The 26,548-nt window shown below is 42.6% G+C and overlaps 1 protein-coding gene across 1 annotated transcript in view; it reads right to left on the reverse strand.

Moving 5' to 3' along the window:
* The window catches only part of BCKDHB (branched chain keto acid dehydrogenase E1 subunit beta), a 273,092-nt gene extending 261,370 nt beyond the window's left edge, over nucleotides 1-11,722 (reverse strand). Inside the window, exon 1 of the mRNA XM_002714546.5 lies at nucleotides 11,434-11,722. Within this exon, the coding sequence (XP_002714592.1) occupies nucleotides 11,434-11,629 (196 nt within the window). The 5' untranslated portion in view covers nucleotides 11,630-11,722. The remainder of the gene's footprint in view (nucleotides 1-11,433) is intronic.
* Between the last annotated feature and the right edge of the window lie 14,826 nt (nucleotides 11,723-26,548).

The raw sequence follows: 26,548 nt of genomic DNA on the forward strand, positions 1-26,548 counted from the left end.
AGACTTCTGGGTCTGGATGGTGGAGGTCTTCCTGTTTGTGTCATTGTATCAGTGTAGAGTTGCTCTGGTTCACTGTATTCAATGTTGCATTTCTCAGCTTAGATTTATCACACTGTATTTTTTAAAAATACGTTTCTTTTTTTATTAAATTTATTTGACAGATAGAGTTACAGGCAGTGAGAGAGAGATAGAGAGAAAGGTCTTCTTTCCGTTGGTTCACCCCCTAAATGCCGCTACGGCCTGCGCTGCGCTGATCCAAAGCCAGCAGCCAGGTGCTTCCTCCTGGTCTCCCATGCGGGTGTGGGAGCTCAAGTACCTGAGCCATCCTCCACTGCCCTTTGGGCCACAGCAGAGAGCTGGACTGGAAGAGGAGCAACCGGGACTAGAACCCAGTGCCCATATGGGATGCCAACACTGCAGGCAGAGGATTAACCAAGTGAGCCACAGCGCCAGCCCTAAAAATACATTTCTTGAGCATTCATAAACAATGTAATTGAAGGTTCTATAAATAAAAATTTCTGTTTCAAATACCACTGTATTATACCTGCTTATGAAAAGGAAGGCAATAAACATTCAGTATCTCTCCACTTGAGTAACTTGGGCTTTTCTAATGCAACAAGAACAAAACTAAACTCATAATGTCTGTTCCCCAAACCAGTCTTTCTCACCTTAGCAAACAGCACTACCTTCCACCCAGGTACCAGCATCCTTGGCGTCTTCATTTAATTCATCCATCACATCTAATCCATCAAATTTTATTGTCAAATGTAGCATTTCCAAAGCACAGCTTAAACTCAAGCACTACCAGGCCCTATTTCCAGAAGTCACCACCTCATTCCTATTCCAGGAAAGGTTCCTCCTTATTTCTACTCTTTTACTCCTCCAAATCATTTATCAAATAGCTGCTAAAATGAAAGCCATGATATGTTAAACTTCTGATCAAAACTCTACAAAGACCCATGAATGCACCTGGAATAAAACCCTGCTCTTCACTAGGTCCACAAGGGCCTGCTTAATCTCATCCCCAGCCATCTCACCACTCAAGACTTATCTCAGTTCCACCAACCAAGCTCTCTGCCACGTCAGGATTTCATACATGTTGACTTCTTACCCAGCACCCTCTTCACACATGCCTGGAACCACATTCTTTTTTTTTTTTTTTTTAAAGGTAGGGTTACAAGGTGGGGTTACAGAGAATCACAGAGATCTTCCATTCACTGGTTCATTGGCCAAATAGCCACAACAGCCAGGGCTGGGCCAGGTCAAAGCCAGGAACCTGGAACTCCATTCCAGGCTCCCACATAGGTTGCAGGGGCCCAAGTACTTGGACCAACTTCCTGGTGTTCATATAGGATGCCAGTATCATAAATGGTGGCTTAACTCACTGCACTAGACTGCCAGATCCATTGGATACTACTTTCTGAGAGCTTGGTTAAATGTTACCTTCTCCTTTGAGCCTTGTCAGGTCTCTTATTCTCTTTTTAGCACCTGAACGCTTCCTTCAGGTCACTTATGGTAATTAGGACTGATTTAATTATGCACTTGCTTAATACTGTTTGTCTGTCTCTTCACTAGCCTTGAAATTCCATGAGGACAGAGCTAGGACCATATCCCAAACACCTAACAAAGAGACTGGCATCCAGGAGCAATGAGTAAGTAAGCAATTCTCTCTCTCTCTGTCACACACACACACACACATACACACACATACAGTGTTCAAAGTCGGGGACATGGGAAGGACAGGATGTGCTATTCTTTGGGCACAACAATATAATGAAGGGAGCAAATACAGTTCCACATTTAGGCCTGGCCTGGAATCTGTCGTATCATTTACCCCTGTATGATTTGGAGCAAGTTACTTACAAACTAACAGTTTCTTCCCCTATAAAAACGAGAACAGTTTCTAATATGTTGATATATTGTTAAGAATTCAGTGACTTTAAACAATACACAATTATTCTTAAGTGTTGAAATTTAACTGAAAAGTGATCCCTGTTAAATATAAGAGTGAGAATAAGAGAGGGAGGAGATGTACAATTTGGGACATGCTCAATCGGCCTTGCCCCAAATGGAGAGTTAGAAACACGCCAGGGGATTCCAATTCAGTCCCATCAAGGTGGCATGCACCAATGCCATCTCTCTAGTCCAAGTGATCAATTTCTGTTCACAATTGATCATAATGTTAGGACTAAGAGCCAAAGGGAGCACATAAACAAGACTAGTGTCTGCTAATACTAACTGATAGAATAAAAAAGGGAGAGAACAATCCAACATGGGAAGCAGGATACACAGCAGACTCATAGAATGACAGATGTCCTAAACAGCACTCTGGCCTCAGAATCAGCCCTTAAGGCATTTATATCTGGCTGAAGAGCCCATGAGAGTATAAGACACTCTGGCAAAAAAAAAAAAAAAAAAAAAAAACTATATGAAAGATCTCCACGAGTGAGATCCCAGTTGAAAGAACAGGCCATCAAAAAAGGAGGTACCTTTCTCTGAAGGGAGGGGAGAACTTCCACTTTGACTTTGACCTTGTCGAAATATGATCAGAGTTGGCGAACTCAAAAGGCCTCCATAGCCTTGGCAACTCATGACAAGAGCCTCAGGTGATTACTGATGCCATAAACAAAAGTGTCCATTTGTTAAGTCAACAACAGGAGTCACTGTGCACTTACTCCTCATGTAGGATCTCTGTCCTTAATGTGCTGTACATTGAGATTTAATGCTATAACTAGTACTCAAACAGTATTTTTCACTTTCTGTTTCTATGTGGGTGCAAACTGTTGAAATCTTTACTTAATATATACTAAACTGACATTCTGTATATAAAGAGAATTGAAAATGAATCTTGATACGAATGGAAGGGGAGAGGGAGCGGGAGAGGGGAGGGTTGCAGGTGGGAGGGAAGTTATGGGGGGAAAAAGCCATTGTAATACATAAGCTGTACTTTGGAAATTTATATTCATTAAATAAAAGTTAAAAAAAAGAATTCAGTGAAATAATTTCTATCAAATGCCCAATATTTATGGAGCATTTACTCTGGGCTAGTTATCCTCCCTTTCCACTAATCAGGAAAATTGATTCTTTCACCACAGATGTCAGGCACCAGTAACTACACGGATTATCTCACTGAAACCCTACAGAAATCTTCTAAGGCAATACAGATAAAGAAACCTTACAAATACTAATAAACTTGACTAACATCATGCAAAGTTGTAAAAAGGGGATTCAAAAAACCCCAGTTCTAAGCTTCTGTGCAATATTTCCTTTAGAATGTTGAGGACTTCCAAAACAACAGCAAAAAATGGGATGAAGAGGAAAAGTATAAATACAGCTCCCAGACTGTCAATAAATACAGAGAAGAAACATATAAATTACAATGAGAGAGGATAGCAGTCTCTGATCAAATGGCATACAAAAGAAGTTGTGCCTTTGGGAAAGGCCAGATTTGAAAGTGGGGCAAAGCATTGTGTGAAGACACTGAAATATGTATGAAAAACAGACATCAGCATGGTAGAGTGGTACAAAGCATGGATTTTGCAGCCCAGCTGAGCCAGACTCCTTGAAAATGAAATGCATTCCCACCTCTTACAAGCAGTGTAACCTGCAGAACTTTAAACGTCCATAAATAGAAGTGTGGGGTGGATGTATGGCCTAGCAATTAAGATGCCCATTAGGAAGCTCTGCGTTCCACATCCGAGTTCCAGGTTCGATCCCTGGCTCCAGATCCTGGGAGGCATCGGGTCACCTCCCAAGTCACTGGGTTCCTGCCACCCATGTGGGATCCCTGGATTGAGTGCCCAGCTCCCAGCTTCACCCCAACAGAGCCCTGGCTGTTGGTGACTTTTGCAGAGTGACCCAGCTGATGAATGTTCTGTGCGTCTCTCAAATGAACTGATCTAAAAAAAAAATAGAAATTTAACCTCTTTGTGTCTCAGTGTCTTTATTTGTAAAATGTGGATACTAGGGTTTCTGTTGGGATTCCGAATGGTGCCTGGCACATGCTGAGCACTGATAAGAGGGCATGTCATCATTATTATTATCATTTGGTGGGATATCACAGACAGGTTTGGATCAGTAATGAGAAAGACTGAATAAAGAAACAGACAAAGAAGGAAAAAGATGAAAGGCACACAGCTAAGACAAATCCAAGAAATAGAGAATTATTTGGTCTCAAGGGTTCCCAGTTCTGACATAAAGTCATTTTGATGGCAGACTAGCCCTTATATTTGCCTGCCTAGCAGAGCTATAATCTACCAACACTTCAAATCATCTTTTTTTTTTTTTTTTTTTTTTGGACAGGCAGAGTTAGACAGTGAGAGAGAGAGAGTGAAAGGTCTTCCTTCCATTGGTTCACTCCCCAAATGGCCGCTACTAGCGTGCTGCGCCAGTCCGAAGCCAGGAGCCAGGTGCTTCCTCCTGGTCTCCCATGTGGGTGCAGAACACAAGCACTTGGGCCATCCTCCACTGCCTTCCCGGGCCACGGCAGAGAGCTGGACTGGAGGAGGAGCAATCAGGACAGAACCGGTGCCCCAACCAGGACTAGAACCTGGAGTGCTGGCACCGCAGGTGGAGGATTAGCCTAATGAGCTGCAGCACCGGCCAACATTTCTAAAATCTAAGTCTCCATCTATCTCCCACATACTCTCCTGTCCCCCAATTTCCTTCTCATCTGGCAGTCTCCATTGGTATCAATGATACCACCACTCTTACCTTTTCAGCCTACCAAGCTGAAAATGCCAAACCACCTTCGACACCTCTTCCCTTACATCCCCACAGGCACAATAGTGCCAAATCTGGTCAATTTATCCAGACATACAACCATTCCCCTTGCATCCTCCAGGTGCAGTTACATCCCCTCACTTGCACAATGACAACACCCCCATTGATCTCTGTGGGTCCTTACTTTCCACTCATTGATCCACTCTAAAGTTTCCTCATGTAACACGAATATATCTCACCTTCTTGCCTAAAAGTAATCAATGTCTATTCCACAGACCAACACAATTTGAAACTGAATATAATGCACACAACACAGAGTGAGATACATTGAAGACATTCAGTCTCTTCCCCAACTGTTATCCTGAATGTCAAGCCTTCCACTTAGCCTTCTAGACTTCGTATTCTTTTCTTTTTGCCTCCAATAAACTCCCTATTTTCCATTCCTCATATAAACACCATGTTTCCTTACCCCTCTATTCATGTTGGTCCTTCCTTTTAAAGTAATATTGGAAAGAGGCTCATCCCCACAGAAAAAGGACTCTTCAGTTTACCCTTGATTTTCAAGAGGTTTACCTACCACCTCGTTCCCAGGACACCCAACAATGATCTCAATTGCCAAGATACAAGTTCACCTCCCCTCAGGGCCTTTGCCCTGGTTCATTTTTGTTTCTTCCTGAAAAACACTTCTTTGTCTTTGTAGAGATTATTTCCTTGTCTGTCCTCACTGTACAGCTTAAATGTCACTTAAATGTCCACCTGACTGCCCCCTATTTCAGCAGTCCCTTTTGTGATCAAAAGCAAATAGAAGAATGAAAAGTATTTCTAGCACATGTGAAAGGCAGAAAATTACTATCTTCATTAATATCTCTAATAATGAAATTTCAGTACGTAAGTTGTATAGGAGGCTCTGGAGCCACACAACCAGGGTTCAAGCTCTGGTCCTGCTATTTATCAGACTAGAGAAGGCCACTAGTATCTCTGAGCCTCAGTTTTCTCACCTGTAAAATGACCATAATTCTATCTGGTTCGTAAGATTACTGTCAGGATTAGACTGTTCTCTACCACAACCCCTGGAAAAGAGCAGTTAATAATGGTAAATAGTGCTAGTATTGGTAAGAAAAGCACAAAACATACAATTTTTAAAATGTTGAAAAACACAGAATACTCAGAATACTCAATTCACAAAAGAAAATAAATCTAATGAACAAATATGTGAGAAAAAATTCCTGAATAGAAATGAAACAAATACAACTTAAACAAAATATACTGAGTACCTAAGTGTGTATGTGTATACATTAGTAATTTTGAGCATTAATACCCAATACTTTTATGTATATAGAGAGAATATAAAGTGGTCATTCCAACTATGTATTACAAGTAAGTTAAAGCATTCATAATATTGAGTCAAAAATCTCATTCTTAGAACTGTATCCTAAAAAAGTAATCTCTAGGGCAGTCATTTGGTGCAGAAGTTAAGCTGCCGCTCAGGATGCCCATGTCCCTCACTGGAGTGGCTGGAGTTCAGTCCCAACTCCAATTCCAATTCCAGCTTCCGAATAATGTGCACCTTGGGAAGCAGAAAGAGATGACTCAAGTATTCGGGGCCCTAGGACTGACTCACAGGGGAGACACAGATTGAGTTCCTGCCCCTGGCGTCAGCCTGGCCCAGCTCCCTCTGTTGCGTGCATTTGGGGGAGTGAACCAGAAGACAGAATTTCTCTCTCTCTAGCTTTCAACAAATAAAATAAATACAAATTTTTAAAAAGAAATACCCTCAGATATATATATAAAAGTCATATATAAAGTGCTTATTTAAAGTATTGCAAAAATGTAACAAGAAAATCATAATGGTATTTAAAATTGCCAAATATTAAATGACTACTTCTTAGTTGCCAACCACTATTAAGTACATTATAAATAGTATCTTATTTAGCCTTCATAAAGACCTTCTCTTTAGGTATTATTATTATTAACCCCTTACTCATAAAGAAACTGAGGCTTATAAAGTGTTAAGAGATGACTGCAAAACAGTAAGTAGCAAAGAATAAACCTAGAACAATCGATTCCAGAGTCAAGATTTAATTAATGAATTTAGTGTCTATACTCCATGGAGCAGGTCTTATAAATTCTAAAGGTTATAAAACTACATAGCATTATTGGAAAATGCTAATGACTCAACAATGCAAATTATATTTACATAAAAACTACAATTATGGAAAATACTTCCTAAAATGTTAGCAATCTTTATTGTAGTCATTAGTAAAACTCATTTTTATTTATTATCCAAATTATCTTAAAATATGCTTATACTATTTTTGTAATAAGATCAAACACAATTTGGAGGCAGTATTGTGGCACAGCAGGTTAAGCCTCCGCCTGTGATGCCAACATCTCATATGGGCACTGTTCTGCTTCTGATCCAGCTCCCTGCTAATGCATCTGGGAAAGTAGTGGAAGACTGTCCAGGTCCTTGAGCTCCTGCACCCATGTAGGAGACACTGATAAAGTTCTAGGCTCCTGGCTTCCATCTGGCCCAGCCCTGGCCTTTTGCAGCCATTTGGGGAGTGAATCCGTAGACTGAAGATCTCTCTCTCCCTCTCTCCCTCTCCCTTTTTCTCTCTCCCTCTCTCCCCTAACTCTGCCTTTCAAATAATTAAGTCTTTTCTTTAAAAAAAAAGTTGTAGAAAATGGAAAAGATAAATTCATTTTTTAAAAAAAGGAACAAACGTAATGTGATATTCTACTAAGATGCTAGTAATCACACAATTAGAGAATAGGGATTAAGAAGGTTTGTCCTCTACTTCTAAAGTATCAGACCAAAGTTTCTTTGCTTTGAAGATAATTAAGAGTTCATCTTGTTAGTGAGGGGGAAAAATTGCTGTTCACCTTTATGGTAGCTAATGTTCCATGCAACTAAGACACCTTCTCCTTCAGTTACTCCTACATACATCTTAGCACACTGTTCAGAAGAGAAGCTCTAGAATATGGTAGGTTTCAAAGCCAGAGCTACCATTAACATATCAGTGGAACCTTGGACAAACTAGCTTAAGATAAAGTAATAACAATATGGGAAGAAAACTCTTACCTATGATTTAAGATTGTCCTAAAGCTCAAAGATACACTTCCAAAAACATCAGCTGTAGCATGTGAGAAGCTATTGGACAAAGAAATGACAGACGTTGGCCGGCGCCGTGGCTCACTAGGCTAATCCTCCGCCTAGCGGCGCTGGCACACCGGGTTCTAGTCCCGGTCGGGGCGCCGGATTCTGTCCCAATTGCCCCTCTTCCAGGCCAGCTCTCTGCTGTGGCCAGGGAGTGCAGTGGAGGATGGCCCAGGTGCTTGGGCCCTGCACCCCATGGGAGACCAGGAAAAGCACCTGGCTCCTGGCTCCTGCCATCGGATCAGCGCGGTGCGCCGGCCGCAGCACGCCGGCAGCGGCGGCCATTGGAGGGTGAACCAACGGCAAAGGAAGACCTTTCTCTCTGTCTCTCTCTCTCACTGTCCACTCTGCCTGTCAAAAAAAACAAAAAAAAAAGAAAAAGAAAAAAAAAGAAATGACAGACGTTTCTTACTCTTTACTGGTGTGGTAATGACAAACACTGGGTCCTTGGAGGAGCAGATAAAAGTCACATAAGAAATGGTACACAATGCCATCTCACTGGTCCAAGTGATCAATTTCTGTTCACAATTGATCATAATGATAGGATTAAGAGTCAAAGGGATCACACAAACAAGACTAGTGTCTGCTAATACTAACTGATAGAATCAAAAAGGGAGAGAATGATCCAACCTGGGAAGCGGGATACACAGCAGACTCATAGAATGGCAGATGTCCTAAACAGCACTCTGGCCTCAGAATCAGCCCTTAAGGCATTTGGATCTGGCTGAAGAGCCCATGAGAGTATTTTAGGCATGGAAAGCCAAGACACTCTGGCAAAAAAAAAAAAAGAGGACCTAAATGACAGATCCCTGTGAGTGAGATCCCAGTAGAAAGAACGGGCCATCAAAGAAGGAAGTACTTTTTTTTTAAGGGAGGAGAGAACTTCCACTTTGACTATGACCCTGTTGGAATAAGATCGAAGTCAGCGGCGAACTCAAAAGGCTTCCATATCCTTAGCAACTCATGACTAGAGCCTAGGGAGATTACTGACACCATAAACAAGAGTGTCAAATTGTTAAGTCAACAACAGGAGTCACTGTGTACTTACTCCTCATGTAGGATCTCTGTCCTTAATGTGTTGTTCAATGTGAATTAATGCTATAACTAGTACTGAAACAGTATTTTTTCTATTGAAACAGCGGAATGCAGTGGTTTGTCACAGGGAAGAGAAGCAGAGAGTGTGCCCTGCGAAGGTCAGAGCCAGCTGCCCCACCCTCCAGACAAGCAGAGAACAGACTCAAGGCTGGGAAGAGGTACAATCAGAATTGGGGTGGCGATGGCAGGCAAATTTCCAGTCATGTACAGTTTTCAACATTATCGTGATTACAGAGTAAGATAGCACTCATTCTGAAAATTACAGGTCACAAAAGGGAGTGCTCAGCCCTCCCCCACCCACATTCATAAAAATACACTTGTCGCTCTCCCGTGTTGGGAGGAGATGCACACCAACCCACCCGACATCAGGAAAGGGGCTCTTGTGACACATTCTGGTTTCAGATTCTGGAAAAAGAGCAAGAACACAGTAACAGAGGTGGTTCATTCATTATGCCAACTCATGAGCTGCTGAAATTCATTCTAAACACCCTCCGTAGCAGTGGCTTCCAGGAAATCCACACAGAAATGTTGCAAGGGGTCCCCCAGCCCCTCCGGAGGCAGTGCAGGGTCCAGACGTCAGTGTCCACGACACACACATACACACACGCCTTCGTCCCTGGTGAGGCCCCCGGTAGTCACCTGGCTGGGAGGGGGAGGAGGAGGTGAGGGGTCCAGGTAGGGCTCCTTGGAACGGGGTACGGGTGAGACAAGCTAAGGGGACAGAGTGACAGGTGTACCTGTCGGGACAGCTAGAGCGTTATCTTAAACACGTGAAGAAAATCGCCAAAGAGTGAAACCTCATTATGGGGAGTGGGGGGGGGGGGGGTTAAGTTTGGGAAATTAAAACAATCCAGTGGTCACTGGATATCTCCCTCTTTTTATCAAAAAAAAATTTTTTTGTAGTTTTTTGGAAAGTATTTTTAAGGAAACTTTTTTTTTCCTTTGGAAAAAGACATCTTTTTCCCCCCTAACCTAAGCAAGTGGAGTTGCCACTACTAATTCATCTCTATTGCCTGCTAAGAGGTAGATAAAACAAAGTGAAACGGGGCTTCTAAAAGGAGGTTCATCAGCGGGTGGGGAGGGGCCGGCTTCGCCTGGTGACGCTCCCCCACCACCAAGATGTCTGCGTGCGGTGGAGACCCGGACCTTGAACCACCTCCCACGCCCCCGAGTCAGCCGTCCCACTGAAGACTGTGGGGGGACCATGGGGGAGGTGGGGGACCCCAAAGACACGGCTGAAAAGGGTCTGAGCTCTGCCCCCCTAGCTTCCTGATGTTAGGGCCGAGTAATGGGCGCCAGGCTCAGACCCCAGCCCGCGCAACCCCTCTGGAAGCCGGGGCGGCTATGCCTTTCCTCCCATCTGGTCCAACACAGCTGTAGCAGTGAGAGCTGATGGGGCGGAACATGGGCAAGGAAGGTCGGGGGTGGGGGCCGGAAGAATCAGCCCCCCGGGGACCCAACCTGTCTGAGTGGGGGTCCTGGCAGGCCTGTCTGTCCCCCGAGGACAAACCTTTCGTGGCACAAGCTTCAAATTCACTTTCGGCTGGGATCCATACCCTGATGCACGAGTCCCTGCCCTCAGCTTCCAATCTGAAACAGTATTTTACACTTTATGCTCTGTATGGATGCAAAATGATGAAATCGTTACTTAATTTATACTAAATCGATCTTCTGTATATAAAGAGAATCGAAAATGAATCTTGATGTGAATAGAATGGGAGAGGGAGCGGGAGATGGGAGAGGTGCAGGTGGGAGGGAAGTTATGGGGGGGGGGGCATTGTAATCCATAAACTGTACTTTGGAAATTTATATTTACTAAATAAAAGTTTAAAAAAAAAGAAATGGTACAAGGCACGCAACATCTTTCCTGTAGCTTCCTATTCCTTCATCCATTACCCCTCCTTGGCTAAGTGGTGGCACAACCCAGAAAAAGGTCAGGACTGGCCTCAAACAGGAAGCCTGGATTCATTCCTATCTGTAGGAAGAACCTGTTATGTGACCTTGGTAAAATTAATACAGCTATTTTATCCCTCAGTTTCTTCTTAGGATCCAAAGGCAGGGTCGGGTGGGGGGAATCTTTCTTTCATATGCCGCTGCTTAAAGTTAGTGGCCCAGTTCCAGGCAAGCTGGAACAACACATAAGGCCTGGGTTACGAAAACACTGATGGAGGGTGAAGGAAGAGAGGCGTTCCCTGGGCACCACCTCTCCACCCTCAGGCCCTTCCAGAGCGCGGTATGGCCTCTCACCCATCTCAGGGGTGCAAGGGACTGCGTCTCAAGGGCTGAACAGCCACAAAATCAGAGCCAGGAGGGAATCTCAGCCCGACCCCGAGGCAGAAAGGTTCCAGAGAGTTATGCAAGGATTAAGCCCGGTGCAAGATCAGCCTGCAGGCCCTCGCCCGCGGGCCCGACAGGCTGGGCTGCAGCGGAACCGGACAGGGTAGCCCCAGGCTCACCGTACTCCCGGGTCTCCGGGTCAGGCTGGAAAGTGAAGTGAGCCACCTGCCGAGTCTGGGCCGCATCCTCGCCAGCCGAGGCAGGTTGCAAGAAGCTCCGGGCCAGCCCCGTGCCACGCAACCGTCGCCAGTACCCCTCAGCCCCGGCTGCACGGAGCCGCAACAGCCGGCCCGCAGTCACCGACACAGCCGCCATCCCTGCTCCGTGCCTGGGTTAGCAGGCAATGCAGCCGCACGCCGGGAGCGGGGAGGGCGGAGCGACAAGGAAGCTTCCGCATTGGTTGAGGAGGAGGGGCGGGCCTGTGAAACGGACCAATCAGGGTTAGAAATTCGGGGGCGGGGACGAAGACCCGGCAACGAAGCCGCCTGTGTGCGTTGTGCGCATGCGGAAGACGTACCTGGGGGAGTGCAGGGAAGCGTGTGAGCGCCAATGAAATTGCTCCTGAGGGGGACCTTCCCAAAGTCAGCTGTGTGGACTTGGGGAGAGGACGTGGGTCTGCGGGGTCCCACGCTATGTCTGGATTAATTCTTCTACAGTGTCATTTACACTGCCATTTATAATGGGTTTTTCGTTTCGGTTTGTACTTTAAAAATGAAACCTTTTTCTTTCCTCTCCTATTCTTTGACTCAAAGTGAAGATTGGAAAGTGTTCATGATCAGCCTTGAGCTTCAGAAAACTGCTGGTTCACACCTTCCCTGAAGTACTTAATAAATGTGTATGGATTTGTATTGGTTTGATTTCTCTGGCTATAGATAAAAGAGGTAAACTTAGATTTCATCCTGTAAATCCAGTTAGGAATTTAGACGCATTTTTGCCTAGACGCTGCAAAAATTACCCGGGGTACCTTAGAAACCTGAGAGTTTGAGTATTAATTTACATTTACAATAATGAACTTTGTAAATTTCCTTTTTCCAAATCCAAGTGTTAGAAAGATTATAAATTGCAGTCAAATCCATTATGACAAACACAAATGTAGAAGTATGTCCGTTAGACGAAGGTGGAAGGGCAGCGAAAGACAGTCCCAGAATGGAATTTGAAGAGAGGGGAAGCGAATGTTCCTTCTCTGTTATTTCTGACATCTCAATCCCTCTGGTTTTACATGGAGGCAAGGGAGGAGAGAAAATAAATGAGGTTAGAGGGAAAGCAGAGAGGTACCAGTTGCCTGTTTTCTGACTGGGATTGAGAAACAGCAAAGAGGAGAATCAAAATTATGTCTCTATTAGTCATACTGCCACACTAAGCACAACATGTCAGTATTCAGGGGATTTTTAATCTTAGTTCTAGTTAGTGTTCACTTCCACTGTTTTAATGGTGTGTGTCTGTGTGTGTATGTGTGTATGTCTGGTGGTTCTCATTTTTACATGTGTAAAGGATATTTTTATTTTAAGACAGAAGAAACATGACAAATGAAATTGCCCTTATATAGTGAAATTTAATTTAAAAATAAAAATTTAATTTAAATATAGAAGACAAAGAGTGAATCAAGTTTTCTTTTCTCTGTTTGCTAATAGTCTAGGGAGCTGGGGTGCTGACATGACTTGGAACTAGGAGAAAAGGGAAAAGTAATAAAAAGATGATTGTATTGCCCCTCTGTTATATTGCCAATCCAGTCAGACAGATGTGATCAAGAGAAAGAAGGCAGATTAGATGATAACCACAAGCAAGTGTAATAGGGGCCCTAGAACCGTGCAAGCAACATGAAACACCCAGTAAGAACTAAACTCTGTTTTTGGAAAGTAACACCAAATGGGGCCTAAAAAGGTGAGTAGAAGTTACCAGGCAGACTAAGGAGAAAAAAGTACTCCAGACAAAGAAAAAAAATATGGACAAAAGCTCATAGTCATGAAAAGAATACCATGCATTCTAGGAGAAGAAAATCATTTGGTACAGAGAGAGACAGAAGGGTTAGCAGAAAAACTAGAAAGTATAAAGAGAGAGGTTCTGAAGGCCTTTCACACTGGCCTAAGAAGTCTGGGCTTCCAGCTATCTGCAGTCATGAACAAGAAACAGAGCACCTAACAGATTTGTCTGCCCAATAAGCAACTGTTTTTGGAAATTTCCTTATCTCCACCAAACCATCTCTCCGGTAACCATGGAAATGTCTATGTAATGTCTCCCTCTCCTTCCATTTATGGTCATGTTTCATTGATCTTAAATTGGAGTGAGGTGGACATTATGGGAAATGGTGGCTTGATCAGAATAGCCCTGACTGTTAATGAACAACTTAATACATTATCCCTCTTAGTAGTTTTTTTATCTGTTCTACTTAATATGACTGGTTTAGTTCGGTAATTGATGCACAGTTATTCTTAAGTGTTGAAAATTAACTGAAATGTGATCCCTGTTGAACGTGGGAGTGGGAATGGGAGAGGGAAGAGATGTATAATTTGGGACATGCTCAGGCTGACTTGCCCCAAGTGGTGGAGTTGGAAGCATACCAGGGGATTCCAATTCAATCCCATCGAGGTGGCATGTACCAATGCCATCTCACTGTTCCAGGTGATCAATTTCAGTTCACAGTTGGTCATGGTGGAGGGACTGGGAGTCAAAGGGAGCACATAGACAAGTCTAGTAACCGATGGAGTAAATAAAGGGGAGAGTGATCCAATATGGGAAGTGAGATACTCAGCAGACTCATAGAATGGCAGATGTCCTAAATAGCACTCTGGCCTCAGAATCAGCACTAAAGGCATTCGGATCTGGCTGAAAAGCCCATGAGAGTATTTCAGGCATGGAAAGCCAAGACACTCTGGCAAAAGATCTCTGTGAGTGAGATCCCAGTGGAAAGAACAGGTCATCAAAGAAGGAGGTACCTTCCTCTGAAGGGAGGAGAGAACCTCCACTTTGACTATGACCTTGTCTAAACAAGATAAGAGTCGGAGAACTCAGAGGGCTTCCATAGCCTTGGAAACTCATGACTGGAGCATAGGGAGATTACTGATGCCATAGACAGGAGTGTCAATTGGTAAAGTCAACAACAGGAGTCACTGTGCACTTACTTCTCATGTAGGATCTGTGTCCTTAATGTGCTGTACATTGAGATTTAATGCTATAACGAGTACTCAAACAATATATTTCACTTTGTGTTTCTATGTGGGTGCGAACTGTTGAAATCCTTACTTAATGCATACTAAACTGATCCTCTGTAAAAAAAAAAAAAAAAAAAAAAAAAAAAAAAAAAAAAGAAATTATCAATTCCCAACTTGACTCTCACTGGGATTAAACATGACAATAGGTCTGCTCTGATTTCATCATCATTTAAAAAAATCATCTATTATTTTTCACTTTATGTTTCTGTGTGGGAGCAAACTGTTGAAATCCATACTTAATGTATACTAAGCTGATCTGTATATTAAGATAATCGAAAATGAATCTTGATGTGAATGGAAGGGGAGAGGGAGTGGGAAAGGGGAGGGTTGTGGGTGGGAGGGACGGTATGGGGGGGAAGCCATTGTAATCCATAAGTCGTACTTTGGAAATTTATATTCATTAAATAAAAGTTTAAAAAAAAAATGGAGCCGGCGCCGTGGCTCAATAGGCTAATCCTCCACCTTGCGGTGCCGGCACACCGGGTTCTAGTGCCGGTTGGGGTGCCGGATTCTGTCCCGGTTGCCCCTCTTCCAGGCCAGCTCTCTGCTATGGCCAGGGAGTGCAGTGGAGGATGGCCCAGGTGCTTGGGCCCTGCACCCCATGGGAGACCAGGAAAAGCACCTGGATCCTGGCTCCTGCCATCGGATCAGCGTGGTGCGCCGGCTGCAGCGGCGGCCATTGGAGGGTGAACCAACGGCAAAGGAAGACCTTTCTCTCTCTGTCTCTCTCTCTCACTGTCCACTCTGCCTGTCAAAAAAAAAAAAATTGGGAAACTCCTTTTCTGAGAACTTCAGAAGTGTAATTTAGAAAGAAAGATCTAGCTATCCTTAAGTGTCACTGTGAAATGCAAAATCTTGAAATTTTCAGTAATTGTTGAGCCAGAAAAGGTGAAGAATGTGACTGCATTTAACTTCTTAACTGTATGTTCCTGGTGTCTAACTGCTTTCCAGTCCTGGGGTTCTATGAGGCACAGCACTATCCTTAAAATGAATTATTTTCTTTGCGTAAATTATTTCCAACTACAGTTGTGACACCTTGACCTCCCAAGACACATTTAGAACCTGTGATTGTGGAGGAAAAAAAAGTAGTTGCTGTTCAATTTTCAGAGAAATTCCTGAATCACTTTATTTAAAAAAAAAAAAAAGGTTAATTTGTTTGTTTGTTTGAAAGGCAGGGATGACAGAGAGAGATGGAGAGATGGAGAGAGATCTTCCATCTGCTGGTTCACTCCCCAAATAGTTGCAGCAACTAGGGCTGGACCAGGAACTCCATCCTGGTCCCCAGTCTGATGTGGCAGGGCTACAGTTCTTGGGCCATCTTCTGCTGTCCTCCTGGGTTCCTTAGCAGGGAGCTAGATCAGAAGGAGAGCCAACTGACACATATGGGATGATGCCAGCCCCCTGGATCATTTTGTTTCTGATATTGATCCTTACCACCTGTGAAACCTGTACCTATTTAGACTCACCTTGCTTTTGGACAACATCTTCCATAGCACAATAATATTTTGCAGTATTAGATCCTTATATCCTGGCCTCTTGCCCTACCAAAACTCAAACAGAGGCATCAGGGAGGTAAGATGAACAGCAAAGGAATCACATTTTTGCTTTTGGCTTTTAAAATAGATTTTAAAGCTTATGGCAGAGACAATAATTTGAGAAAAGAGTGTAAAGGTTTTTTTTTTTTTCTAAAAAAAGACTTGTTTATTTATTTTAAAATTCAAAGTTACAGAGAGAGGTCTTCAATGGAGCCCAAACATTTGGGCCACCTTCTTGCTGCCTTTCCCAGGAATTATCAGGAAGCTGGATGGGAAGTAGAGCAGCCAGGACATGAACCAGTGCACCTATGGGAGGCCAACATCATAGGCAGTGGCTATTCCACAAGGCAGGCCCCGAGACTATGGGTTTTAAAGACTGGTTTATGAATACTAAACCTCAAGAAACTGAATGACTGAGGGCACAAAGCTTAGCACCAAGAAAAAAAAAAAACATAAAGTGCATGCTGATATAAGAGCCTGTATTTTCCACCTTCCAGTGAGGCAAAGCTATGAAGTCAAAAGTGCCGTGGGTGCCTTTCTTTGTAGATGCATCAAGAAGATTATCAGTAAGTCCTTAAACTCTCTAGCATGACATTTGGGCCATCAAAATGCTTCTCCCATGCAGATAAGAAAGATACCATTATTGCAAGAAGATCCAGAAAACTTAAAGAAATCCAGCAATCAGAATGATAAGGTACCTATATCCAGAATATGTGTTCTTAAACTCATAGATTTGAGAGGACAAATTGTGGTGAGGATTTGGCCTAGAAGTTAAAATGCTGTTTAGGACACCTGCATCCCATATTGGAGTATCTGGGTTGTAGTTTCGACTTGCTTCTAATCCAGTTTCCTACTGATGCATGCCCTTGGAAGCAGCCATTGATGGCTCAAACACTTGGATCTCTGCTATCCATGAGGGAGACTCAAATTGAGTTCCTGCCTCCTGGCTTTGGCCTGGCCCAGCCCTGGCCATTGTTGGTATTTGGGGAGTGGACCAATGAATGCATTTTTAACAATAAGCAACTGACTTGAACAGACAGTTCTCCAAGGAAGACTTACAAATGGCCAATAAACACAATAAAAAGTGCTCAACATCCCTAGTGTTTAGGGAAATGCAAATATAAACTACAATGAGATACTACATCCATCCACTGCGGTGATTAAAAAGAAAAGCCATCTACAAGAGTTGGTGAGGATGTAAAGCAATTGGAATCTGTGTACATTGCTGATGGGAATGAAAGATTGTGCAGCAATGCAGCAACCAAGATCCAGAGAACCTGAAGAGAAAAAGTTTATCAATATGCCCAAATGTTAAACACAGTTTAATATGACCTCAAAATTTCACTCTTATGAATGTACCCAGAAGAAATGAAGACTTGTACGTAAAGAAAACCTGTACACAAATGTTCATAGAGCACTATTCGTAATACCTAAAAAGTAGAAACCATTCAAATGGCCATTAGATGATGAATGAATAAATACAATGCCGTATTTCTGTAAATACTTAAATATTACTTGGCAATAAAAAGAAATGAGATACTGTTACATGACTGAACCTTGAAAACACTACACAAAGTGAATGAAGCAATAAAAAAGGACATAAAGTATACAGTTCTGTGTACAGGAAATGTCAAGAATAGACAATCGATAGAGACAAGAATTAGATTAGTGGTTGCTGGGGGCAGGCCACAACAGTGAGAAACTTGGTTATAAAACAGGAGGGGTGCTCTGAAAAACAATCAGGAGGATACTGGAAATATTAAATAATATTTATTAATTATTTAATAGATTTATTTCAATATGACATTCTGGAATTTTGGAAAGAGTTTGAAAAATTGCAGGTGTTTGCTCCAGATAAAATTTTTTTAAATGATAATTAGTTCTCTTTCAATGCTTGATGGACTGTCTTATAGAAACAGGCTTAAATCTTGCTCCAGAGAGAAGAATAATAAATAAGAAGCAAATTCTAGTTCAAAGTAAGAAACTTATGAGGTAGACCATCTTGGGAAGCAATGAAATCTGTATCATCAAAGATAGCCAAGTACAGAGTGGAGGAACACTATTGGATGAAACTCTTGGGTGGATTTATGCTTCTATAAGAGTTCTTCAGAGTCATTTTAAGAATATGATTCTAGGCCGGCGCCACGGCTCACTTGGCTAATCCTCCGCCTGCGCTGCCAGCACCCGGGGTTTTAGTTCTGGTCAGGGCGGCGGATTCTGTCCTGGTTGCTCCTCTTCCAGTCCAGCTCTCTGCTGTGGCCCAGGAGTGCAGTGGAGGATGGCCCAAGAGCTTAGGCCCTGCAACTCCATGGGAGACTGGGAGGAGGCACCTGGCTCCTGGCTTCAGAATGGCGCAGCACGCCAGCTGTAGCAGCCATTTGGGGGGTGAATCAACGACAAACGGAAGGAAGACCCTTCTCTCTGTCTCTCTCTCTCTCTCTCTCTCTCTCTCTCTCGCTGTCTAACTCGGCCTGTCAAAAAAAAAAAAAAGAATATGATTCTAAAGATTGATGAGTGTATGTTGAGAGCCTCATATGTGCCAGTCATTTTGTTTTAGTCAATATTTAATATATAACCCACAGATGTAAACACCAGTCTCATCCAGTATGTGGCTTAACCCTTTCCTGCCTTCTCAAGCACCTTAGCACTTCTCTTTGGCTTCTTAATCTTCTTTGGGGGCTTAAGATGTGTTGTGTTGCAGACTCACAGAATGGCAGATGTCCTAAACAGCACTCTGGCCTCAGAAGCAGCCCTTAAGGCATTCAGATCCAGCTAAAAAGCCCAAGAGAGTATTTCAGGCATGGAAAGCCAAGACACTTTGGCAAAAAAAAAAAAAAAAATGACCTAAATGAAAGAAATCTGTGAGTGAGATCCCAGTGGAAAAAATGAGCCATCAAGGAAGGAGGTATCTTTCTCTGAAGGGAGGAGAGAACTTCCACTTTGACTAAGGCCTTGTCTAAATAGGACTGGAGTTGGCAAACTCAAGAGGCTTCCATAGCCTTGGCAACTCATGACAAGAACCTCAGGTGATTACTGACATTATAAATACTAGTGTCAATTGTTAAATCAAGAAGAGGAGTCACTGTGCACTTACTCCCCATGTAGGATCTCTGTCCTTAATGCATTGTACTATGCTAATTAATGGTATAACCAGTACTCAATCAGTACTTTATACTTTGTGTGTCTGTGTGGGTGCAATCTGTTGAAATCTTTACTTAGTATATACTAAATTGATCTTCTGTATATAAAGGTAATTGAAAATGAATTTTGGTGAAGAATGGGATGGGAGAGAGAGTGGGAGATGGGATCGTTGTGGGTGGGAGGGTGGTTATGGGGAGAAAAAGCTGCTATAATCCAAAAGTCATACTTTGTAAATTTATATTTATTAAATAAAAGTTTAAAAATGGAATAAATATTCAAACTAAAAAACAGCACCTGTATTTAAAAATTATTGATGAGCTTATATTGGAAGAATCATTTTGTGAAAGAAAAATTGTTACATAAATTAGAGTATATATTTTTTAAAATATTTATTTATTTAAAAGTCAAAGTTACACACAGAGAGAAAGAGAGGCAGAGAGAGCGAGAGAGCGAGTGAGAGAGAGAGAGAGAAGTATTCTATCTGCTGATTCACTCCCCAGTTGGCTGCAATGGCCAGAGTTGCACCAATCCAAAGCCAGGAACCAGGAGCTTCCTCCAGGTCTCCCACACGGGTGCAAGGGCCCAAGGACCTGGGCCATCTTAGTACTTTACCAGGCAACAGCAGAGAGCTGCGTCAGAAGTGGAGCAGCTGCAGCTCAAACCCGTGCCCATATGGGATGATGGCACTGCAGGGAGCAGCTTACACCCACTATGCCACAGCAGCAGCTCCAATTAGGGTGTATTTTTATGTACTATAGAGGCAGTGAGAGAATTCATTGACTTAATGCTAATTCATCTATCTCTGGCTATGTGGCCGTGGGTCTATCATTTAACTCCTCTGAGTCTCATGGGAATGCCCCAAAACTTAACTAGAGGGGTGTCATGATGATAAAATTACATACCACAGAAAAAGTTACAGGTATACAACACCTGCTCAGTAAATATTCGTTGAATTACTTAATTAGCAAGGTGCACATGTAAGAGGTTTACATATGTCTGGAATAAGAAAAAAAGTGTAACAAATACTAGCCATGGTTATTTTTATTAAAAAGCCACTATTATGAGTTGTAGTAACTTGGTCAAAACACCAGGTGGCATAAGATAATAAAAATTATTACCATTTTATAATGCTCTTCAGAATACAATTGTATGAGAATTTGCATGCTACATATATTCATGAAAATTTGAAATGTTAATTTCCTGTGTCAATGGCCAAATTTTAAAATGCCTTTTCATTAGTTCTGCTAGCAATTTCAACATTTCAGTGTACCTGAATTTGTCTCTGTCAAGTAATAACATGCTGAGTCCCATACATTCCATACATTGTTTTAGTTTATCCTCAACTCTCCTGGGAAATAAACATTAACTCCATAGACAAAAACTGTCAAACCAAGACTTGACAGAAACATCTTTTAAAATTATGTTACATAATCTGCCAGGGTCCTTAATTCCCCCACTTGGGGGGTGAACCAATGGAAAAAGGAAGACCTTTCTCTCTGTTTCTCTCTCTCTCTCTCACTGTCTAACTCTGCCTGTCAAAAAATAAAAAATAAAATAAATTAAAAAACAGTGCAAAATGTTTATATAATAATACCTATTTCCAAGAGGCTTAAAATATTTTGTTTAACAACAATTAAAATGGGCAAGCATCACAATTTTCCATAAATAAAAGAATAGAGTACAGGTAAGGATAAGGCAGTTAATCAAAATAATCAATTTCAGAGTATTCATGTACTTGTTTTCCCAGATCAAAGTAGCATTTGTCTTTTTTATTCAGCACAAATGTGTTGAACACTGTCTGGAGACTAATATCAAGCATACACAAATCGCATCCCCAGAAGTCTTAACTCCGGGGCAGGCATTGAAACTAGTGGTTTGCATATGGGTTAAAGAGGTATGCAACGCGTATCAGAGTATCTCAGTTTGATTTCTAGCTCCAGATTCTGACTCCAGCTTCCTGCTAATTCAGACAGAAGGAGTGGTGATGGTTCCCTGGCACCCATATGAGAGACCTGGATTGAGTTCCAGGCTCACAGCTTTGATACAGCCCAACCCTGGCCATTTGGGGAGTGAACCAGCAGATGGGAGCTGGCTCTCCTCTCTCTCTCTCTCTCTCTCTCTCTCTCTGAAATAAATACAATTTTTAAAATTTTTTAAATGAAATCTTAGCCTTGAAGGCCCAAAACATCATGCTATCATGTTGTAGGATAATTTCTGGACTGGTTCACCCAATCTTAAGACCTCTCCCTGTTCTACTGGCACTATGGTTAGTTTTCCTCCTGGTTCAGATAAAGCCATCACCAAATGTGTGGCTCCAGAGTGGTCACCAATGTCTCTCATTCCCACAGAGAAGCATTATGGACCTTGTGAAGATCTTTCCCTGCATCTACGCATGGTAGGACAGGGAAATGGATAGCTAATTCTACTTCCTACTCTGAGTGTTATTTGCTGACCAACATAGGTATCCTTTCTCATTTAAAAACCCTAGTGCACAGTCATTGGAAATATGTGTAAGCTACAACAGATATACTTACAGAAAAGTTGTTCCAGAGATCACTCTGCAATCCATATGATGTATAATAGAAGTAAAAAGAAATATCTTCCTTAAAGAATATGAAAATGTGGTCCCGAAATACTGTACCTTTGTTGACTAAAATGTAGGTCAAAATAAGAAGTCCCAGACTATACTCTAGATCTAAGTCTAGTAGAGTCTCCTAAGATAGGTTCTGGGAGTTCACATTACATTTTTAACAGCGTTTAGGTGACTGTGGTATGAAAAAATTCAAAATTAACCACGGAGATTTCTTTTTTAAAAACAACTGATTTTTTTCTAAGATTTATTTATTTGAGAGACAAAGTTACAGAGAGAATGAGAGAGAGAGAGAGAGGATGAGAGAGAGACAAAGAGAGAGAGAGAGAGGTCTTCCACCTGCTGGTTCACTCCCAGAATGGCTGCAACAGCCAGAGCTGGGCCATTTGGAAGCCAGGAGCCAGCAGCTTCTTCTGGGTTTCCCATGCTGGTGCAGGGGCTCAAGCACGCAGGCCATCTTCCACTGCTTTTCCCAGGCCATCAGCAGGGAATTGGATTGGAAGTGGAGCAACCAGACTCAAACCAGCACCCATACGGGATGCTGGTGCTACAGGTGGAAGCTTAACCTGCTATGCCACAGCACTGGGCACTGGAGATTTCTTTAGCTTAGAGAATCAAGCAGGGCTTTGTGAAAGAACTGCTGTTAGAATAGGACCTTGAATACAGGGAAATAACATTGCAGATGAGTCAGCAAAAGCAGAGGCAACCGATACACAGCAAGCAATAATATGAATAAAGTTGGAAGAGCTCTTAGGCTCAGGTCATGAGAACAGTAAGTGTGCTGTTAGGAAGTCAGCTTTGCTTTATTGAGTTAGAGGAGTCATAGCAGTGGTCCTGATGAGAGGTGATGATGACCTGCATGAGGTATAATGAGGTACTATACCATGCCAGTCCATTGGCTCACTTTCTTTCTCTACAATTCTGTGAGGGTTAATCAATTCAGAGGTTTTTTTCTTTTGCTTAAAATAATTAAATATTGGAATAAGAAGGTGCGTGTTATCTACTATGGTGATTTTCAAACTGAACAACTGAACTCCACAAAATCTCGTGAGGTACAATATGCCAGTTAAGCATAACTATGAGTCTCCGCAACTTGCTTAGCCAGAAGAGCTTACAAGAAACTATTTTTAAATAGATTTAATACTTTTTTTTTTTGACAGGCAGAGTGGACAGTGAGAGAGAGAGACAGAGAGAAAGGTCTTCCTTTGCCGTTGGTTCACCCTCCAATGGCCGCCGCAGCCGGCACGCTGCGGCCTGCGCACCGCGCTGATCCGATGGCAGGAGCCAGGTACTTCTCCTGGTCTCCCATGGGGTGCAGGGCCCAAGCACTTGGGCCATCCTCCACTGCACTCCCTGGCCACAGCAGAGAGCTGGCCTGGAAGAGGGGCAACTGGGACAGAATCCGGCGCCCCGACCGGGACTAGAACCCGGTGTGCTGGCACCGCTAGGCGGAGGATTAGCCTAGTGAGCCGCGGGGCCAGCCTACTTTTTTTTTTTTTTTTTTTTTTTTTGACAGGCAGAGTTAGACCGTGAGAGAGAGAGAGAGAGACAGAGAGAAAGGTCTTCCTTCTCCATTGGTTCACCCCCCAAATGGCCACTACGGCCAGCATGCTGAGCTGATCCGAAGGCAGGAGCCAGGTGCTTCTCCTGGTCTCCCATGCAGGTACAGGGCCCAAGCACTTGGGCCATCCTCCACTGCACTCCCTGGCCACAGCAGAGAGCTGGACTGGAAGAGGGACAACCAGGACAGAATCCGGCGCCCCAATCGGGACTAGAACCTGGGGTGCCGGCGCCGCAGGTGGAGGATTAGCCTAGTGAGCCACAGCGCCGGCCACAAGAAACTATTTCAAAGGTGAAGATGACACAAGCCCTGACTTAGAGATGAGATCTTTAAATGTTTAATTGGTGACCCTAGAAATCTCTTCAACATGGAAAAATTCTCCTACACTTATCCCAGTGACACTCTTGAAGAATATGTCCCACACTGCACAACACCCCAAAACACTTTTTTTTTCTAAAATGTTGTTCTATAAAGCAAAAACCCAGCCATGGTGGAAGATGTCCCTCCATCAGTGTAGTTAGCCCAGAAAGTGTTAACGAACACGAGTCAGTTATCATCCAACAACTGTAGGATTGTGAAACTTCAGAAGGTTGACTATTGGAATTGCTCTAGAGAGGGTCTCTTTCTTTATAGTGATATATAAAGTGTTCAACAGAGATAAGAAAATCAAGAACTATCCTGGCAAAAATGGTGAAGTGATGGAAAATCTGTCTCCTCAAGAATTGGTTGAGCTAGATCAGTGGTACTAATACATGAAATAATTTAAAGCATTTCATAGAGAATGCAGCATTTGCATGGTTGTAATTACAATAATACAGTTTTTTAAAATAAATGTGTAGGTAGTTTACTCAAACCAAAGGATGCTAAAATGCCCTAGCTAAAGAAGACAAGAAGACTCAAATTGGCTGTGGCTGAGGTTGAACTGACCTCAACACCTGACCTTGGACTGACATTGGCTTCTCAGAAGCAGTTGAGATGCACTTGAGTTCAGTTAAAAGAAGCAGGTCAATAAGAATACACAAATGGAGTTAACAATGATGACATCATTGTTAACATTGGCTCCTGCCCAGACGAACACCTGAAATTACTATCTAAAAGGAAGTAAAAGGTGACATTCTAAACACTAGCTTCCTCAGTACTCACCTTTCTGGACTGATGTAAAGTCCTAGACACCATTCACTAATCTCTTACTCTCCTGTAGTCTACCACTTCTTTTTCCCCTTCCAGTTTGTTCTTTCCTCTTTCTCCATCCAATCTTCTAAATTTAAGTATCTAAGCTCTCTCTTTGGGTTTCATCTTCTTCCTGTCCTTTATATATATCTCATGTTTTCACCATCACTCAAAGGTTGGTAGCAGTGGAAGATTTATTTGAAGTTCTCCTGTGTACAAAAGAACAGAAAGTATTTGCATATCTTAGTAAATACTTTATGTGTATTTCCTCTGACCTTCAAAGCAATTCTGTTATCACTCTTCGAATGTGTCAGTTGAAGTTCAAAGATGCTTAATTCACTTATTTGTGGGCATATGTCTATAAGTGACATGGCCTGGATTCAAACCCAGGTAAGTCTGAATCCAGTGAAATCCAAAACAACCTACAACCAGGAGGTAATGGCAAAGATACATCCAGACAGACCAATAGGCCAAAAGAAATGTTCCAAAATCATTGCACACACTTATATAGGGAGTGGCACTTGAAATCAATGACAAAAAGATGAGTTTTCCAGTAAATGATATTTGAAATGAAAATGTAAGTGCTTACCTCGTATCATACTCTAAAGTTCTAATTGAATTAAAGTGTTTATTGTAAAAAAAAAGAAAACACATGTTTACCTGCATTTTCTATCTGTTCATACATGCTTAATTACACCTATATTTTCTCAGTATACATTTATATGACATGGAGGAAGGGAAGAACGTTCAATACATGTTGCTATAGGTAAAAGCATAAAAGAATTAGCAAAGTAGTTTGTTGCCATAAACACAACAACTTCTACAGGAAAAAAAGTCTGAACACATCTACAGCTCCAGGCTTAAATTTCTACTTCCTTGTAGCCCACACTCTTCGCTTTTAATTTAGTTTATCTTTTGTTATTTTCGGAACAGTATCTAATCCATAATGAAGCAAGAGAGGTATCTGCACTAGATTCAGCATTTAGTTGCAACTATCACCTCAAGTATGGAACTCAGTCAGAATTACACAGAGAGAGAAGGAGAGAGAGAGAGGGAGAGAGAGAGAGAGAGAGAGAGAGAGAGAGAGAGAATGAGAGAGAGGTCTTCCATCCACTGGTTCACTCCCCAATAGGCCACAACGGCCAGAGCTGCGCCAATCCAAAGCCAGGAGCTAGGAGCTTCCTCCAGGTCTCCCACACGGATGCAGGAGCCCAAGGCTTTGGGCCATCTTCTACTGCTACCCCAGACCATAGCAGAGAGCTGAATCAGAAGTAGAGCAGCCGGGACTCGAACCGGCGCCCATATGGGATGCCAGCACTGCAGGAGGTGGCTTTACTGGCTAAGCCACAGCACCAGCCTCAGAACTTACTTATTTCTGTGCTGTTCCTTTATCTGCAGGCTATGTCCTTACTCCCAACAATGCTCTCCATGGACTGCTACAGAAAATTCAGAAAAAAAAAATTCTTTCCTAAGTTGTTTTTTTTTTTTTTTTCCTGGACAGGAGTCAGAACACATTCAGACCTGCATTGGGCCTATATTTGCCATAGGCCTACCAGTGCCAGAGACTCTCACTACTCACAAAATGGCCATGACGCTTCCTCGCCTCCTAACGAGTTCTAGACAGCGAGCAAAGGTGTAAAAGGGATACATTCCATTTCTGGGCCAAATGACCCTCCAGCTTTTGCCTCCTTTACTGTAGCAACCTAAGACCTATGTGTTTATACGTCTGTTTCACAAGATCTTGTGACATGAAAGACATAAAGGACAACTTGATTAAGCAAGTGAAATCTGTTAGCACAGCATAGCCCAAGCTGCCTGACCTAATACACCTGACAGAAGGCGGAGGGTCACATGGGCAACTGCTGTTCTCTCAACCACACACGGACAGGTCAACAGCATGGTTGTGGTCAGTTCCCAGTACCACATCTGTTTATTTGGGATGAATTATTTTAATAAACTTTGAGAAAAATAGTTGCTATGTCCAATAGTACAGTGTATTATAGTGTAATGTTTCACAATACCTCATAT

The sequence above is a fragment of the Oryctolagus cuniculus genome, chromosome 5 (genome assembly GCF_964237555.1).
Source record: "Oryctolagus cuniculus chromosome 5, mOryCun1.1, whole genome shotgun sequence".
NCBI lineage: Eukaryota > Metazoa > Chordata > Mammalia > Lagomorpha > Leporidae > Oryctolagus > Oryctolagus cuniculus.